Source organism: Amaranthus tricolor, chromosome 1 (assembly GCF_026212465.1).
Source record: "Amaranthus tricolor cultivar Red isolate AtriRed21 chromosome 1, ASM2621246v1, whole genome shotgun sequence".
NCBI lineage: Eukaryota > Viridiplantae > Streptophyta > Magnoliopsida > Caryophyllales > Amaranthaceae > Amaranthus > Amaranthus tricolor.
Window position 1 is genome coordinate 22,350,089 of NC_080047.1, and position 17,463 is coordinate 22,367,551.

The window sequence follows — 17,463 nt, forward strand, 5'->3', positions numbered from 1 at the left end:
ATTGATAAATAAATTTAATTAAGCAACTAATTAAATTTTAACCTTTTACATTAACTAAAAACAGAAAACATAATTTTCGTAACTTCTAGTCAATGTCTTCTTTAGACCTGTATTGTGGGGAACAGCGCACTGTCTCCATCTACAACTTTCGTCAGGACTTCAACTCTAGGAACAGTAAACTGACTTCTAAAGCAATTGCCCAACTTCTTGGATATTTGAGACATGTACAACTTCCACGAATCAAGTCATAGGCTTCATCAACGATTCAAATTAAACCGGATATATACCTACAAAACAATCTCTAAAAATATGTTTGTTTATTTAAGAGTGAAGTCATCATCAAAACCTTAAGAGGCCAACAAATTCCCCCTTTTTGATGAAGACAAACTTTATAAACAAACTTAAGTAGAATAGAGTAAAACAAAATTCTTAGAGCATACTAGAGATTAAAGCAACTCTAAACAACTTAGCAAATCAACTCGTTACAATATAATTTACCAAGCATTCACAATAAAACAGTTTACTCCATAATATCAAATATTTTTCAAAACTAATTAATCTAAAACTTAAATGAAATAAACTAAAATAAACTAAAATAAATAACTAAACTGACATAATAAAACTAACATAATAAAACTAACATAATAAAACTAACACACATTAACTAACATAATTAAACTAACACACATTGTTAAATAATTTCAATCAGAAACATTTTGAGAACAAATGCACAAGAAAAATAAATATCCTCAAAAACTTAGCAACACAGATGATCACTAAACATAGAATCAATATAAATCAACCAAGATATGTAACTGTGTATTCACATCTCCTCTTAAGTTTATGCATAATCTTCCCCCTTTTGTCATCAATCAAAAAGAATTGGGAGTTATCAAAACTCAGCACAAACCAAATAGATTTGTTAGTGATGAAAACAAGAAACAATAATGAAAGCAAGCACCATAAAAGTAATCAAACCTGCAAATAGTCAATTGTCACAGACCATGAAAATAAAAACAAAGAAAGAAAAGTAGCAATTGTTCAAAGGTACATCAACAATGTACCCCATATGGTATAAAAATAGAAAAAGAAATTGTTTGATAAGTGTCACAACCAACAAATCATTAAAATTATGAGGAGAGGGATCAAGGGTCGGTCTCTTCTTCATCATTGTACTCAGTCTGCACTTCCACTGTGTCCAGCTTGGCACCAAGACGTTGTTCCATTTGGTTTAGCTGATCCACAATTGAAGCAAGCGAGACACGAGTTTCATCTTGAAAGGCAGTGAATTGAGACTGTAGATCAAGGAGCTTGGAGAGAATGGTATGTAAGGAAACTGCAGGAATAGAGTCAAAGTTAGTACAGCCAATATTAGGTGAAGTGTGTGATTGTGGTGGTGGTATAAACTGTATTGGTGATGGAGGTGGTGATGGAATTTGATGTGGTGGTGAATTGGCTGGCTTGGGAGAGGAAGGTTCATTAGGTGTGGGCTCAAGGATGGTGTCAGATGGTGTTTCATCAACCACAGTAGCCTTGCGTTTAGAGGCCAACCTCCTACTCTTCCTTTGCATTGACTTAGCCTTTTTCCTTATAGCCAACACAATCTCTTCATCATTAGAATCACTGCAGAGATTGTGAGGAACATTTTCATCCAAGGCCTCCTTTTGCTTTTCCTTTTCCCCCTTACTTTCAGCTCCATCCTATTCCTCTTTCTTAGATGTTTTAATATTTTCAGAGGGAACATGATCTTGTTCCTTTTCTTCCTTATCCTCCTTGTCCTCCTTGTCCTCCTTTTCCTCTTCAACTTCTTCAGCCCCGTCTTCTTCAGATTCAACTTCTACAACCTCCTCATGCATCAAAACTCCCTCATCATTCAATTTCAAACGCAAATTTTGTAAACATTTAGCACCAATTTTCATGTTGGGACCCATTGGGAACTCCAACCCTTCCAATGGAACCTCAAATTTTCTAAAAATCCAGGTTAGCAACCCTCCATAACCAATGAAACTTTTCTTTTCAATGCAATCTGATAAATGAGAGATCATCAATGAAGGAAAATTTATTTTAATGTGTTTTTCCATGCAGTAAATTAAAGTGGCGTCACGCAAACTCACTTGACTACGTTTTGAGTTTCGTGGTAAAATGAATCTGCGAGCAACATTGTACAACAACTTATGCATAGGAGAAAGAACATTGTGACTAATTTTCCCTTTTTGATCAACTCCTAAAAATTTTAGAATTGTTCGTTCATTGATACCAGAAAATGAAATCTTCGACCCAATATAATATGTATCAAAACCAACATTGGGAACATTAAACCATTCCCCTAATAAAGCACTGTTAAATTCAATTTTAACAGTTTTAACAACACTAGAACACATTCCACCATCATTTGAGAAATTTAAAATAAATTCTCTCATTAGGTTTGGAAAAATTGAATTGCAACTGAAATTTGACATCAATGATTCCCATTCTTGAAAACTCAAAATGTCATGCAATCTTGGAAAGTTAGTAGAATCATACCAATATTTATCCAACCCGAACCCTACTGTCATCTCCTTTGAAACCTCTTCAGCACTGTTTGGATCAACATGCTTTGAGCGCTTAACTACTCTGGAAGATGAACCACCTGTTGAAATCTTTCTTTTGGTACTTGTGGGTTCAGTGGAGTGTTTTGGTGATTCTTGTGTGGTTTCAGTTGGTGTGGGTGGTGCATGCTGCAGTAATGGTGGTGGAAGAACTACTCTTAGTGGTTTTGGTTGGTCGGGTATACAGGATTTGGTAGTTTTCTTGCCTGATTTAGATGATTTGGGGGTTTTCATTTTTTTTTGAATTTTTGAAGGTTTTGAGAGAAAGAAGGACGGTTTCTTGAGTGAGAAATTGAGAGAAGGTTTGGGAAGGTAGAGTGTAATGACGTAAAGGAGGGGTTTTTAAATGATTGAAGTGACGGTTACTCCTCCAAGTCCCATCACTTTATTGCCCTTTGCATTGCTTGAGTGAAGAAAACCGTTCTCCCAAAAATTTTAGTTTAAGTTGGCCGAAAAAAAAATAAAAATAAAAAATGACATATGAATAAATTATGAAATATGAGTATTAAAATAAAATAAGAAGAAAAAGGATAGGAAAATGATGAACTAAAAAAAAATTATAAGGAAAATAATGAACATATTGCATTGGTCTGATCAAATTAACAACATGCAAATAAGAAAACATTCATAGTACAAGCTTTATTACGTGTTTACCTAATCCATGCAATAATTGATTTTTAATCAAGATATTGAGATTGATTCCTGACCTTTTCATTCTCATGATGCTTCAATGGGAAATATATGCAACTAACTTTAGTGGAGCTTGATCATACCAAGTTCTAATCTCATCTTTTCATATTGTTCCCTAGGAAGTGGTTTGGTCAGAATATCTGCAACTTGTTCATTTGTGTTAACATGCTTTAATATAATATTTTTGTGTTCTACGTTATCCTTAAGAAAATGATGTCTAATATGTATATGTTTAGCACGAGAATGATGCACTGGATCTTTGGATATACATATGGCACTGGTATTATCACAATAAATAGGAATGCATTCAACTTTAATACCAAAATCTCTTAGTTGCTGTTTTATCCAAAGCATTTGGGAACAGCAAGCTGCTGCTGCTACGTATTCAGCTTCGGCAGTGGATAATGCAACAGTATTTTGCTTCTTGGAACTCCATGAAACTAAACATGAGCCAAGAAATTGTACCATACCTGATGTACTTTTTCTATTTACAAGATCACCTGCATAATCTGCATCACTAAAACCTTTTAAATCATAAACATCACTTTTAGGATAAAATAAGGACAAGTCGTCTGTTCCCTTCAAATATCTTAAAATTCGTTTGACTGCCGTGAGATGTGATTCTTTAGGATTTGATTGAAATCTAGCACATAAACCAACACTAAAGGAAATATCAGGTCTACTTGCAGTTAGATATAATAAAGAACCTATCATGCCTCGATACATTGTTTGATCTACGTTAGTTCCTTTTAGGTCTTCATCTAATCTAACATTTGTAGCCATGGGTGTATGGTTGGTTTTAGCATTTGTTAGACCATATTTCTTTAGAAGTTATTTTATATATTTTTGTTGATGAATGAAGATACCATTTTCGGTTTGTTTAATTTGTAACCCAAGGAAGAAATTTAGTTCTCCCATCATGCTCATTTCAAATTCTGTGCCCATTAGGTTAGCAAATTCTTTACATAATAAATCATTAGTGGCACCAAAAATAATATCATCAACATAAATTTGAACAACCAAAATATTAGAACCTTTATTCTTAAAGAACAAGGTTTTGTCGATTTTTCCTCTTACAAAGTTATTTTGAATCAAAAACTTTGAAAGTCTTTCATACCATTGCCTAGGAGCTTGCTTCAAGCCATATAGGGCTTTATCAAGCTTGTAGACATGATCAGGACAAGAGGTATTTTCAAAACCTGGGGGTTGTTCAACAAAAACTTCTTCATCAAGAAAGCCATTTAAAAAAGCACATTTCACATCCATTTGATATAATTTAAAATTCATGAATGCAACAAAAGAAATTAAAATTCTAATAGCCTCTAACCTTGCTACCGGAGCAAATGTCTCAGTATAATCAATACCTTCTTGTTGATTGTACCCTTTGACCACGAGTCTTGCTTTGTTTCTTACAATTATTCCATGCTCATCTAGCTTATTCCGAAATACCCATTTCAAACCAATTACCTTCTTGCCTTTTGGTTTGGGTTCTAAGTGCCACACTTTATTTCTTTCAAATTCATTTAATTCATCTTGCATGGCTACTATCCATTCGGAATCCTTTAGAGCTTCTTCGTGATTTTTGGGTTCAAGTGATGATAGGAACGCAAAGTGTGCACAAAAGTTTCTCAGTTGGGATCTGGTTTGTGTTCCTTTATTCATATCACTTATAATCAGATCAAGAGGATGATAACTTTGGTATTTCCAAGGTTTAGGCACAAATTCTCTAGAGGGAACAGTAGCATGTTCTGTTTCAGCATCTGGATTTGCATTTTGTTCAGCTACTGGATCATCTTGGTCAGCTGCGAGAACAGCTGGATTGGGAACAATATGCTGGTCCTGTTGTTCTGGCAGTTTCTGGATTTGGTCAGTTTCTTCTGCCTCTTCTTGTGTAGACTGTTCACTTGCTGTTCCATGATCTTGCACTTTAATTCCTTCATCATCATCTTCCATGTTTGCAAGACCTATTTTAATATTACTTGTTTCCTGTTCACTTGTTGAAAAGTTAGTTTCATCAAAAATTATGTGAACAGATTCCTCTACGCACATTGTTCTCTTATTATAAACTCTGTAAGCTTTGCTATGTGATGAATAACCGAGGAATACTGCTTCATCACTTCTTTCATCAAACTTACCTATATTTCGTTTACCATTCACATGAACAAAACATTTGCATCCAAACACACGAAAATAGGAAATATTTGGTTTAACACCTTTGATTAATTCATAGGGTGTCTTAGAAGTGATTGGCCTTATTAGTACACGATTCAAAATATAGCATGCAGTATTGACGGCCTCGGCCCAAAAATTCCTAGGTAGACCACTAGCAATCAACATGGTCCTAGCCATTTCTTCTAAGGTCCTATTTTTCCTTTCTACCACTCCATTTTGTTGTGGTGTTTTAGGTGCGGAAAAATTGTGATTTATGCCATGTTCATTGCAATAATTCATGAAGTTTGAATTTTCAAATTCTTTCCCATGATCAGACCTTATGTGAACGATTTGATTATTGGTAGATTTTTGTATTTTATTAGCAAAAGAAACAAACTCATCAAAAGCTTCATCTTTGCTTACCAAAAATAAGGTCCAAGTAAATCTACTAAAATAATCAACTATGACAAACACATATCTTTTGCCACTACGACTTTGTGTTCTCATAGGTCCACATAAATCCATATGAATTAATTCTAATGGTCTAGTGGTAGTCACAACGTTCTTTGATTTAAAGGATGACCGCACTTGTTTTCCTTTAGCACAAGGATCACAAACTTCATTTTTAAGGAATTTTATTGCAGATAATCCTCTTACTAGGTCTTTTGATCTTAATGTGTTAATCAATGAATAACTAGCATGACCTAGACGTTTGTGCCAAAGAAGTGGGTCTTCTTCAATAACACTTAAACACGTTAGACTGTTTCTGGGAACAGTGTCCAGGTTCACCACATAGGTGTTCCCTTTTCTGATTCCCTCCAGCACAGGGTTTCCTGTACTGTTCCTAGAAATTATGCATCGTTCAGAAGTAAACTTAACAGAGTTACCTTTGTCGCAAAATTGAGAAATACTTAACAAATTGTGTTTTAAATTCTCGACTAAAAATACGTTATCGATGGCATGGGAACTAGACCTTCCAACCTTTCCTTTGGCAATTATCTCACCCTTCATGTTGTCACCGAAGGTTACTGTTCCCCCATCATAGGCTTCAAGTGAGAGAAATTTAGATTTGTCACCCGTCATATGCTTGGAACACCCACTGTCGAGATACCATGAGTTGTTCCCCCTCACTTGAACCTGCAAAGCAAACTAATGGTTAGGTACAAGAACCCATTCATCCTTGGGTTCCTTGTCGACAATACTTGAATCACATTTCTTAATCCATATTCGTTCGACATAATTTTTATTTGCTTTGATATGCTGTTCCTTCTTTATACATTGATGTTTCAGGTGTCCACTTTTACCACAGAAGGAACATATTTTGCTACTAGGGAGATCTACATAGACCTTTTTCTTTTTATCATTCTTCATATAGCCTAGTCCTTCTTTACTTTTGATTTTAGCATTTAGAATCCATTTGGGAATTTCATTGAATTTCCCTTTTCCTCTTAAGTTTATTTTATTTTTCAAATTTTCATTTTCAATTTCGTAGGATTCTAATTTTGATTTCAACTTTTGAAATTCAGTGTTAACCATGTGAGTAGATATATTGTTTGAATCTTTACTTAATCCTAACAATCTGTTTTGATTCATTTCGATACTAAGGAAAATAAATTCTTGTTTCAATTTCTCAATTGTCTCTTTCAAAACAACATTCTGATCTAGCAAATTAAAAAATCTGCTTTGTACATCTATTCTGAATGAATTTAGATAGGATACATGATCCTTGTTTGAGTTGAGGTCTTTCTCGATTTGGAGACACTTGGTATTCTGTTTTTCTAATTTCTCTTGTGTCTCCAAGAGCAACTGAATTAATTTATTCTTACTGAGTTTAGACAGTTGTTTAAGAGATGGACTAGAAGACATTACCTCTTTTTCTTTAGACTCTTCATGAGATGCCATGAGAAACAGGTTTGCTATTTCTTCTTCCACTGGAGCTTCTGTCTCAGCCTCGCTCTCCGTATCTCCCCAAGCTGCAATCATTGCTTTTCTAAAATCAGTTTTGAAGTTTCCCTTCTTATATTGTCTTCCAACTTCTCTTGCTTTTCCCTTGCCCTTCTCATTTTTCCATTGAGGGCAATCCTTGATGAAGTGTTCAGTGCTCCCGCATTTGTGGCATTCAAAATTTGTCTTCAAGTTTGTAGTTCCCTTTTCTTTATTATTTCTTTGATTTCCATATCTTCTGTTCCTGAAGGATTTTTTGAATTTACGTGCCAACAAAGCTGCTTCCTCTTCACCATCTTCTGATTCTTCACTATCATCTGCTGCCAGAGCCAATCCTTTGTTTCGGGAACTGTCAGCGGTTCCCAAATGCAATTCATGGGTCATTAGAGAACCAGCCAGCTCTTCCAAATTAAACTTGGTGAAATCTTTGGACTCCTGGATGGCAGTGACATTTGCTCTCCAGCGTTCGTCTTGAGGAAGACTCCTAAGTACTTTCCTAACTTGTTCATCAACGGGAATGATTCTACCAAGAGAGACTAACTCATTCGTAATGTTTGTGAACCTAGTGAACATCTCTTGAATGTTTTCCCTCGGTTCCATGACGAATCTTTCATATTTGGACATTAGCAAGTCAATCTTGGATCTCTTTACTTCACTAGTACCTTCATGGGTAACTTCTAGCAGGTCCCAAATCTGCTTGGCAGTTTTGCAACCCATAATACAATTGTGTTCATTGGGTCCAAGACCACAGTGAAGCAATTTGATAGAAAGAGCGTTCATCTCCATCTTTTGAAAATCTTCTTTTTCATATTCAGTGATTGGTTTTGGAACAGCTTCATTGTTGGAGTTGATGGTCGTCACCTCAAAGTCTCCAATTTCAATGACTCTCCAAACTTGATAGTTTTCGGCTTTTATGAAGATTTCCATTCTATTTTTCCAGTAAGTATAGAATTTCCCATCGAACATGGGTGGCCTTTGTGTGGAGTACCCCTCTTCCATACGCTCGTTCATCTTCAACATCTTTCCAGGGAACAGGATACTGCTCTCAGGGTTTCCTGATTAAATGAGCAACAGGGCTCTGATACCAATTGTAGGAATGCTAATGGATGATCGAATGCAACAAGAGGGGGGGTGAATTGTTGTGTAGTAGGTTTAAGATTTTTACCTCTAATTTTTGCAGAATTGTATCAAGTAAAGAACACAACTTAAACTCAAAAAACGAAAAGAAAAATAATAAAGGAGACAAAGATTTTACGTGGAAACCTTCTTGGCCTAATAAGAAGGAAAAACCACGACCCCCCGGGATTTCAAAATTCTCACTATGTTAAGGCAATCAATTACAATTACACAAAACAATGTTTGCTTCACTTGAAGCTTCTCAATTCTCTAAATGCTTCACTCAAAGCTTCTCTACTTAGGCCTACTTCTCTTCTCTTCTCTTTCTCTCCTTCTCTTTCTCTTCTCTTGATTCTATTCTCTATTCCCTTAGACTTCCCATAAGTCTAATTACAACAAAACACTCAATTACCCTTTACAAGGCCAATTCTCATGAAGATTAAAATTAAGTAGTTGCTCAAGAAAAATATAATGAATTAATTGGCATTCAAAAACAAAAATATTTTTCTTTGAATAATCTCCCTTAAATGGACACTCTCTATTCATATCCGCTTAACCGTAGCTTCCCTCTTTTATAAAGGGAACAGCCGTCAGTGCACTCAGCCCACGTTCTCCATGAGATGCACTTATCCCACGACTTCCATAAACTTACTTGCTCCCAAAGAAAGTGGGAAGTTAGTTGAAAGTAGGAGTGGAACATAACTGCTGTACGGTTAATATTACATGGGTTAAAGGAAGATCCTAAAATGTAGGAGACTAATTCAAAGTAGAGAACAAGTCTCTTGGATATTCGAGTTTATAGGAGATAAACAAGGAATTAGTCTTCTCCATGTTTTTAGGCGTGTTAAAAATATTTTGCCAATTAACAAATAAATTTAATTAAGCAACTAATTAAATTTTAACCTTTTACATTAACTAAAAACAGAAAACATAATTTTCGTAACTTCCAGTCAATGTCTTCTTCAGACCTGTATTGTGGGGAACAGCGCACTGTCTCCATCTACAACTTTCGTCAGGACTTCAACTCTAGGAACAGTAAACTGACTTCTAAAGCAATTGCCCAACTTCTTGGATATTTGAGACATGTACAACTTCCACGAATCAAGTCATAGGCTTCATCAACGATTCAAATTAAACCGGATATATACCTACAAAACAATCTCTAAAAATATGTTTGTTTATTTAAGAGTGAAGTCATCATCAAAACCTTAAGAGGCCAACATTTATAATCAGGATAATTTCGTAATTATATTTGAAATATTTTAATAGGTCAATGTTCCTTGAAATTATATTTGAAATATTTTAATAGGTCAAGGTTCATTAAAATTAACTTTGATATTATTTGAAATTAAGTTTGAATATGTTATTACACGTTTTATCTTAAACGGTTTATATTTGAACTTGAATTTAAATATGTGCTTAAAGTAATTTGATGATTAAATATAGTATAAGGTACACTCGTTTTGTTAATTATAGTACACGGCTATATTTGATATTGAATTAGTTGTTATGCAAAATATAGAGTTTTCTATTAATAAGATGATATTTGAATTAATACTAAAAATAGAAAATGACTATTTGAATTAATACTAAAAATAGAAAATGACTATTTGAATTAATGCTAATAATAGGAATTAATTTGAATGATTATTTAATGTTGATAAATCTTGTTTTTGCTTAGTTTTCATTATCTTGTATAAGTACTAACGTGGCAAAATAGCATTGGATATTAAAGACAAATTACAGCACACGATGACGAAATTATTTTAGCTGTCAGTGCACGTCAGTTTGAAGTTAACCTCAAGATCTTGAAGACAAGCGCTGAATGACAAGGTCAACAAAAAATAACGGAAAGGAGCCTTATTGTTTTCCATGATGTGTTGAGGCGTAACACTATAAGTACAAGGCTTCATTTCAGAATTAAGGATACACCTCTTCTTATCTCTTTCTCTCTTGACTTAAGATTTAGAATGTTGTAAAGAGATGCAAACTCAACTGAACCTTCCAATAGTCTCGATTTGAAGTGACCATGGGAGAGAGTTTGATTAACTAGGCTTTGACTCCTTTTGTGAAAAATATGGAATAACCCATAACTTTTCAGCTCCTAAGACACCCCAACAGAACGGTGTAGTTGAAAGGAAAAATTGAACCTTAGAAGAAATGGCTAGGACAATGCTTATTGAAAATGGATTAGCTAAACACTATTGGGCTGAGGCTGTTAACACAGCTAATTATGATTTAAATAGATGCCTTATAAGACCCATACTTAAGAAAACTCCCTATGAGTTATTCAAAGGAAGAAAACCGAATATAGCATACCTTAGACCATTTGGTTGCAAATGTTTTATTCATAATAATGGTAAAGACAATTTAGGTAAATTTAATGCTAGAAGTGATGAAGGTATATTTCTTGGATACTCACTAAATAGTAAAGCTTATCGAGTGTTTAACAAACGTACAGGTATAGTTGAAGAAAGTATACATGTCGTTTTTGATGAATCTGAAAATGGGACATTAAATGAAGGATTTAAGGAGTTAAACCTTAATAAACATTTTGATGATTTGAGTAATGACGAACTGGATGTTAATGTTACTAGTGCAGTTAAAAGGAATAACATACAGGATACCATACAAACTATTGATGATGAAGGAAAACAGGTTGTTAACATTGAAGACTCACAGTCTGATCTTGAGACCCAACCTCAAGAACTTGAGATAGTTTCTGAACATACTGCTTTAGATACACCAATTAGAAATACCTCAAATGTAGTAAGTACAAGTTCTTTGAATGTAAACACACCATCCATACTACGAAGAAGAATTAGAAAGTCATATCAACATCCTCCAGAAAACATTATAAGTTATCCAAACAAAGGTACGCAAACTTGATCCTCTCTTAAGAATCCATGTGCATTTTCTACTTTTGCTTCTCTTGTAGAACCAAAGGATGTTAAAGAAGCATTAAAAGAACCAGAGTGGATCATTGCAATGCAAAATGAATTAAATGAATTCGAAAGGAACAAAGTTTGGGATCTAGTTGAAAGACCTCTAGATCGTACTATCATTGGAACTAGATGGGTCTTTCGTAACAAACTCAATGAGGATGGAGACATTGTAAGGAATAAAGCAAGGCTGGTAGCTCAAGGCTATAATCAAGAAGAAGGTGTAGATTATGATGAAACTTTCGCACCAGTTGCAAGGTTAGAATCTATTCATATTATGCTTGCTTTTGCTTCATACATGAATATTAAACTATATCAAATGGATGCTAAATGTGCATTCTTAAATGGATACTTGCAAGAGGAAGTATATGTTAAACAACCACCCGGCTTTGAAAATTCTGATCTACCTAATCATGTGTTCAAACTGAATAAAGCGCTATATGGCTTGAAACAAGCTCCAAGAGCTTGGTATGACAGATTTAGCTCACATCTACTTGAAAATGAATTTCAACGAGGTAAAATTGATAAAACACTTTTCATTAAAACTAAAGGAAAAGATATTCCAGTTGTTCATGTATATGTTGATGATATATTGTTTGGAGCTACTAATGATTCTTTGTGCAAGGAATTTTCTGAGATTATGTGCAAGGAATTTCAAATGAGCATGATGGGAGACTTAACATTCTTTCTTGGACTACAAATAAAGCAAAATAAAGATGGCATATTTATTTGTCAAAGTAAACATGTTAGAGATTTGTTAAAGAAGTACAATATGGATCAATGTAAAGAAGTTAATACGCCTATGAGTACAACACTAAGTCTAGACCAAGATATAAATGGTAAGAGTGTTGATCAAAAGACTTATAGAGGTATGATTGGTTCTTTATTGTATTTAACTGCTAGTCGTCCTGATATTATGTTTAGTGTTTGCTTATGTGCTCGTTTTCAAGCTAATCCAAAAGAATCTCACTTAACAGAAGTTAAGAGAATCTTTAGATATTTATACGGGACTAAAGACTTCGGTCTATGGTACCCTAGTTGTGAAAATTTTAGTTTGATTTTTTTTCAGATGCTGATTATGCTGGATACAAAATTGATAGAAAAAGCACCTCAGGATCATGTCAATTCTTAGGAAATTCATTAATCTCATGGTATTCTAAAAAGCAAAATTCAGTTGCTTTATCTACAGCTGAAGCTGAATACATAGCTGCGGGTGCATGTTGCTCTCAAATTTTATGGATTTCTCAACAACTTATAGATCTTGGAATTGATTTCAAAGGTATACCAATAAAGTGTGATAATACAAGTGCAATTTGTATTACTAAGAATCCTGTACAACATTCACGTACAAAACACATTCAGGTACGTCACCATTTTATAAAGGATGATGTTGAAAAAGGTAATATTTCATTATCCTTTATATCTACTGAAAATCAATTAGTGGATATATTTACAAAACCTTTAAGTGTTGATCGTTTTGCTTATATACGTATGGAACTTGGCATGCTAAATGATGTTGCATGAATTAAGGGGGAGTAATGGCATATGAGTAAAAGGATTGAGACGTTAATTACTTAAATACTAAGTATGTATTAAGGGGGGGCATTACATATTATTTACTTGTTTTGATTGTGATTATATGTGTGTTTATGCATGAGTTGGAGAATTGAAAATTTAATTTCAATTTCTTAAAATTTAGTTATTTTATAAATATGGGATTTATAATTAAATACCTTTAACCAATAAAGGATATTTAATTATTTTTAAAAAAAATTTATTGTTATTGACAATCCCAACATTTTAATTCTTCCAGTTTACTTTTTGATGAAAGTCAAAAAGGGGGAGATATATAAGTATGTATGTATATTTTTATTTGCATGCTTACTTGCTCTGATTTTTTGTTGCTTTGTTTGCTTGCTTACTTATGCTTGCTTATCATGTTGCATATAATATATTGTTATGATATTGCTGAATAGTGCATTGCTGCTCTGATTTATTAATAAATTGTTCTGTTTATTGCTAAATGCATTCATGCTTAACATACAGAGATATAGATATAAATTGATAGTTGCTAATTATTGCTCATGTTCATAATGTTTGATAATCATGTCTTTGAAATTGAAGTATTGATATTTATGATGCTATATTACAATATTAATTTTTATATTTGTTATGTATTATGATTGGATATTTATGAATAAATAATAATTGTGATAATATGAAGTATGAAAATTCACTGGATTATACTATACTGTTTTTATATTGTTCTGATTTGAAACTGTTTTCAAAATCTTGAAGAACATTCTGACTGATGATAAAGTCTTGAAAATATTCTGTTTAAAGATATATTTATTATTCTTATTGTTGAAATACACGAAGATGGTCGAATGCAACAAGAGGGGGGGGGGGGGGTGAATTGTTGTGTATCTAGCTTTACTTCGTTTTTCTTCTAATTTGCAGAATTTTAACAATCAAAATAAAGCTTAAACTTAAAAAGCAAAAGATAAAAAGGAGACAAAGATTTTACGTGGAAAAACTTCTTGGCCTAATAAGAAGGAAAACCACGACCCCCCGGGATTTCAAAATTCTCACTATGTTTTAGGCAATCAAATACAATTACATAAAACAGTTTGCTTAATTCACTTGAAGCTTCTCTACTCTAGGCCTAATTCTCTTTCCCTACTTTCTCCTTCTCTTTCTCTTCTCATGTTTCACTTCTCTATTCCCTTAGACTTCTCATAAGTCTAATTACAACAAAACACTCAATAACCCTTACAAGGCCAATTCTCAAGAAATTAAAATCATTACTTAAGAAAAATATAATAAATTATTTGGCATTTAAAAACAGAAAATAATTTTCTTAAATGATCTCCCTTTAATGGACACTTTTGGACAGATATTCGGTTTGAGCAAAGTTCCTCCTATTTATAGTGGGAACAGCCAGCAGTTACCTTAGACACACCTCCAACCTTCCTCCACGTTCTCAAAAGAAAAGATAGTGGAATTGCCTATAAATAAATGTCCGACTGTCATTTGCTCAAAGAGAACAACGGTTTCCTTTAGCTAAAATAGCATAGGAATTAAAAACACAAGATCCTAAAAAATAGGAGATCTTAATCTTAAGAAGAAAAAGTCTTAGGCTATTTTTAGATAACGTAAAAATAGTTTAGCCAATTAACTTACTAATTAATTTAAGTAACTAATTTAAGATTTAACCGTTTACATCAACTAGAAATAGAAAAATAAAATAACAGCAATTTTCCAGTCGATGTTTTTCTCCAGACCTGCTACGTAGGAACAACGTACTGTCTCCAGCTTCAACTTCTGTTAGATTGTTCATTTTAGGAACAGTAGACCGTCTGTCAACCTTTAACTTCCTAAGCACTTATCTAACTTCTTGAATATTTTAAGACACGTACAACTTCCACGAACCAAGTCATAGGCTTCATCAACGATTTCAACAAAATCGGATATTCACCTACAAAACAATCTCTAAAACATGTTTGTTTATTTAAAAGTGAAGTCATCATCAAAACCTTAAGAGTATGGGGTTATCAATCAAAAAGAATATGGGGTTATCAAACCTCAGCATAAACTATATAGATTTGTCAGTGATGAAAGCAAGAAACAATAATGAAAGTAAGCACCATAAAAAGCAATCAAATCTGCATAGTGTTAGTCATCACAGACCAGAAATAAAAACAAAAGAAAGAAATGTAGCAGTTGTTCAAATACAAACTTGTACCCCAGATGGTACAAAGAAAAGTGAAATTGTTTGATTAGTGTTACAGCCAACAAATCATTAAAAACATGGGAAAAGGAATCAGGGAGCAGTCTCTTCTTCATCGATGAACTCAGTCTGTACTTCCACTGTGTCCAGCTTGGCACCAAGACGGCTCTCCATCTGGTTAAGCTGATCAACAATTGAAGCAAGTGAGACTCGAACTTCGTCTTGAAAAGCAGTGAAATGAGACTGTAGGTCAAGGAGCTTGGAGAGAATGAGGTTTGAAGAAGCTGCAGGAATAGAGTCAGGGTTAGCACAACCATTACCTGGTGAAGACTGAGATGGTGGTGGTGTAAAGTGAATAGGTGATTGAGGTGGTGATGGATTGTGATGTGGCGGTGATGGAGTGTGATGTGGTGATGATGTGGTTGGCTTGGGAGAGGGAGGTTTATTGGATGTAGACTCAGGCATGGTCTCAAATGTGGTATCATCAACCATTGTAGCCTTACGTTTCGAGGCTAACCTCCTACTCTTCCTCTGAACAGATTTAGCCTTTCTCCTCAATGCTATCACAGTCTCTTCATCACTTGAATCATTACAGAGATTGTGATAAGCATCTACTCCTTCCTGTTTTGCTTCCCCCTTACTAGCTTCTCCATCCTGTTCCCCTTTTTCTTCTGTTTCAATATTATTAGTGGGAACAGGTCCTTGCTCCTTTTCCTCTTTTTCTTCCTGTTCTTCTTCCCTCAATTTTTCTTCTTCTTTTTCAACCTCTTCTTCTTCAGAACCAACTTCAACTTCCTCCTCTAAATAATGTATTAACATCCCTTCATCAGTTAATTTTAAGTGCAAATTTTGTAAGCACTTTGCACCTATCTTCATGTTGGGTCCCATTGGGAACTCCAACGCTTCCAAAGGGACATCAAATTTTTTGAAAATGCAGGTCAACAACCCTCCATAACCAACAAAATTTTTCTTCTCAATACAATCAGACAAATGAGATATTATCAAAGATGGAAAATTTATCTTTATGTGATTAGCCATGCAGTAAATCAATGTAGCATCACGTAAACTTACTTCACTCCTTTTGGAGTTTCTTGGCAAAATAAATCTTCGTGCAATATTGTACAGTAATTTATGCAGAGGATTCAAAATGTTATGGCTTATTTTCCCTTTTCTTTGCTCAATCCCTAAAAATTTTTAAACCGTTTTTTCATTTATCCCAGAAAATACTATTTTTGAACCAACGTAGTAAGTATCAAACCCAACATTAGGAACATTAAACCATTCCCCCAGCAATGCACTATTAAATTCTATTTTGATGTTCTTGACGGTACTAGAACACATCCCACAATAATTTCAGAAATTTGAAATAAATTCTCGCACGAGATTTGGAAAAATGGAATTGCAACTAAAATTTGACATCAAAACTTCCCATTCTTGATGATGCAAAATGTCATGCAGTTGAGGAAAATGGGTAGAATCATACCAGTATTTGTCGAGTCCGAAACCAACAGACATTTCTTTTGAGATTTCTTCAGCACTATTAGGGTCACTATGCTTCGAACGTTTGATTACTTTGGAGGATGAACCACTTGAAATCTTGCGTTTGGTACTGGTAGGTTCAGTAGTATGATTGGGTGATTCTTTTGTGGTTTCTGTGGTTGTGGGTGGTGCAGCATCCAGTAATGGTGGAGGATGAACCACTTTTAGAGGTTGTGGCTGGGTATGTGTACGGGATTTAGGGGTTTCCTTGCTTGATTTTGAAGATCTTGGGGTTTTCATTTTGAATTTTTGAAAAGATTGAGAGAAGAGAAGGAGAACGGTTTCTTGAAGAAGAATTGAGAAAGCGTGAGTAATGTGAGTAGCGTGAGTACTTTTGAAAAGGTTGAGAGTTTAATACAGGGTTGAAGTGACGGTTACCTTAAGTCCCATCTCATCAATGCCATCATCATTACTTGTGATTTAGAAGGATTTTGAAGAAAATAAAAACCGTTTCCCATATTTTTTTTTTATTGATTTATGTTGACTATATATAAAAAATGAAGAACAAAATTATGAAATATTAAATTAAAAAAAATGAATTATGATATTATAAAATATTATATGAAGAGAATAACGAACATACTGCTTTGGTCTGATCAACTTAACAACATACAAACGAGAAGACATTCATAGTACAAACTTTATTAAGTGTTTACCTGATCCATTCAATAATTGATTCTGAATCAAGATATTGAGGTTGATTTATGACCTCTTCATTCACATGATGCTTCATTGGGAATTTCATGCAACCAACTTTAGTGGA

The 17,463-nt window shown here is 34.0% G+C and overlaps 1 protein-coding gene across 1 annotated transcript in view; it reads left to right on the forward strand.

The window, feature by feature from the left end:
• The window catches only part of LOC130807773 (uncharacterized), a 22,320-nt gene extending 5,420 nt beyond the window's left edge, over positions 1 to 16,900 (forward strand). Inside the window, exons 3-5 of the mRNA XM_057673110.1 lie at positions 5,060 to 5,144; positions 16,706 to 16,773; positions 16,835 to 16,900. Of these exons, the coding sequence (XP_057529093.1) occupies positions 5,060 to 5,144; positions 16,706 to 16,773; positions 16,835 to 16,900 (219 nt within the window). The remainder of the gene's footprint in view (positions 1 to 5,059; positions 5,145 to 16,705; positions 16,774 to 16,834) is intronic.
• The last annotated feature ends 563 nt before the right edge of the window (positions 16,901 to 17,463 follow it).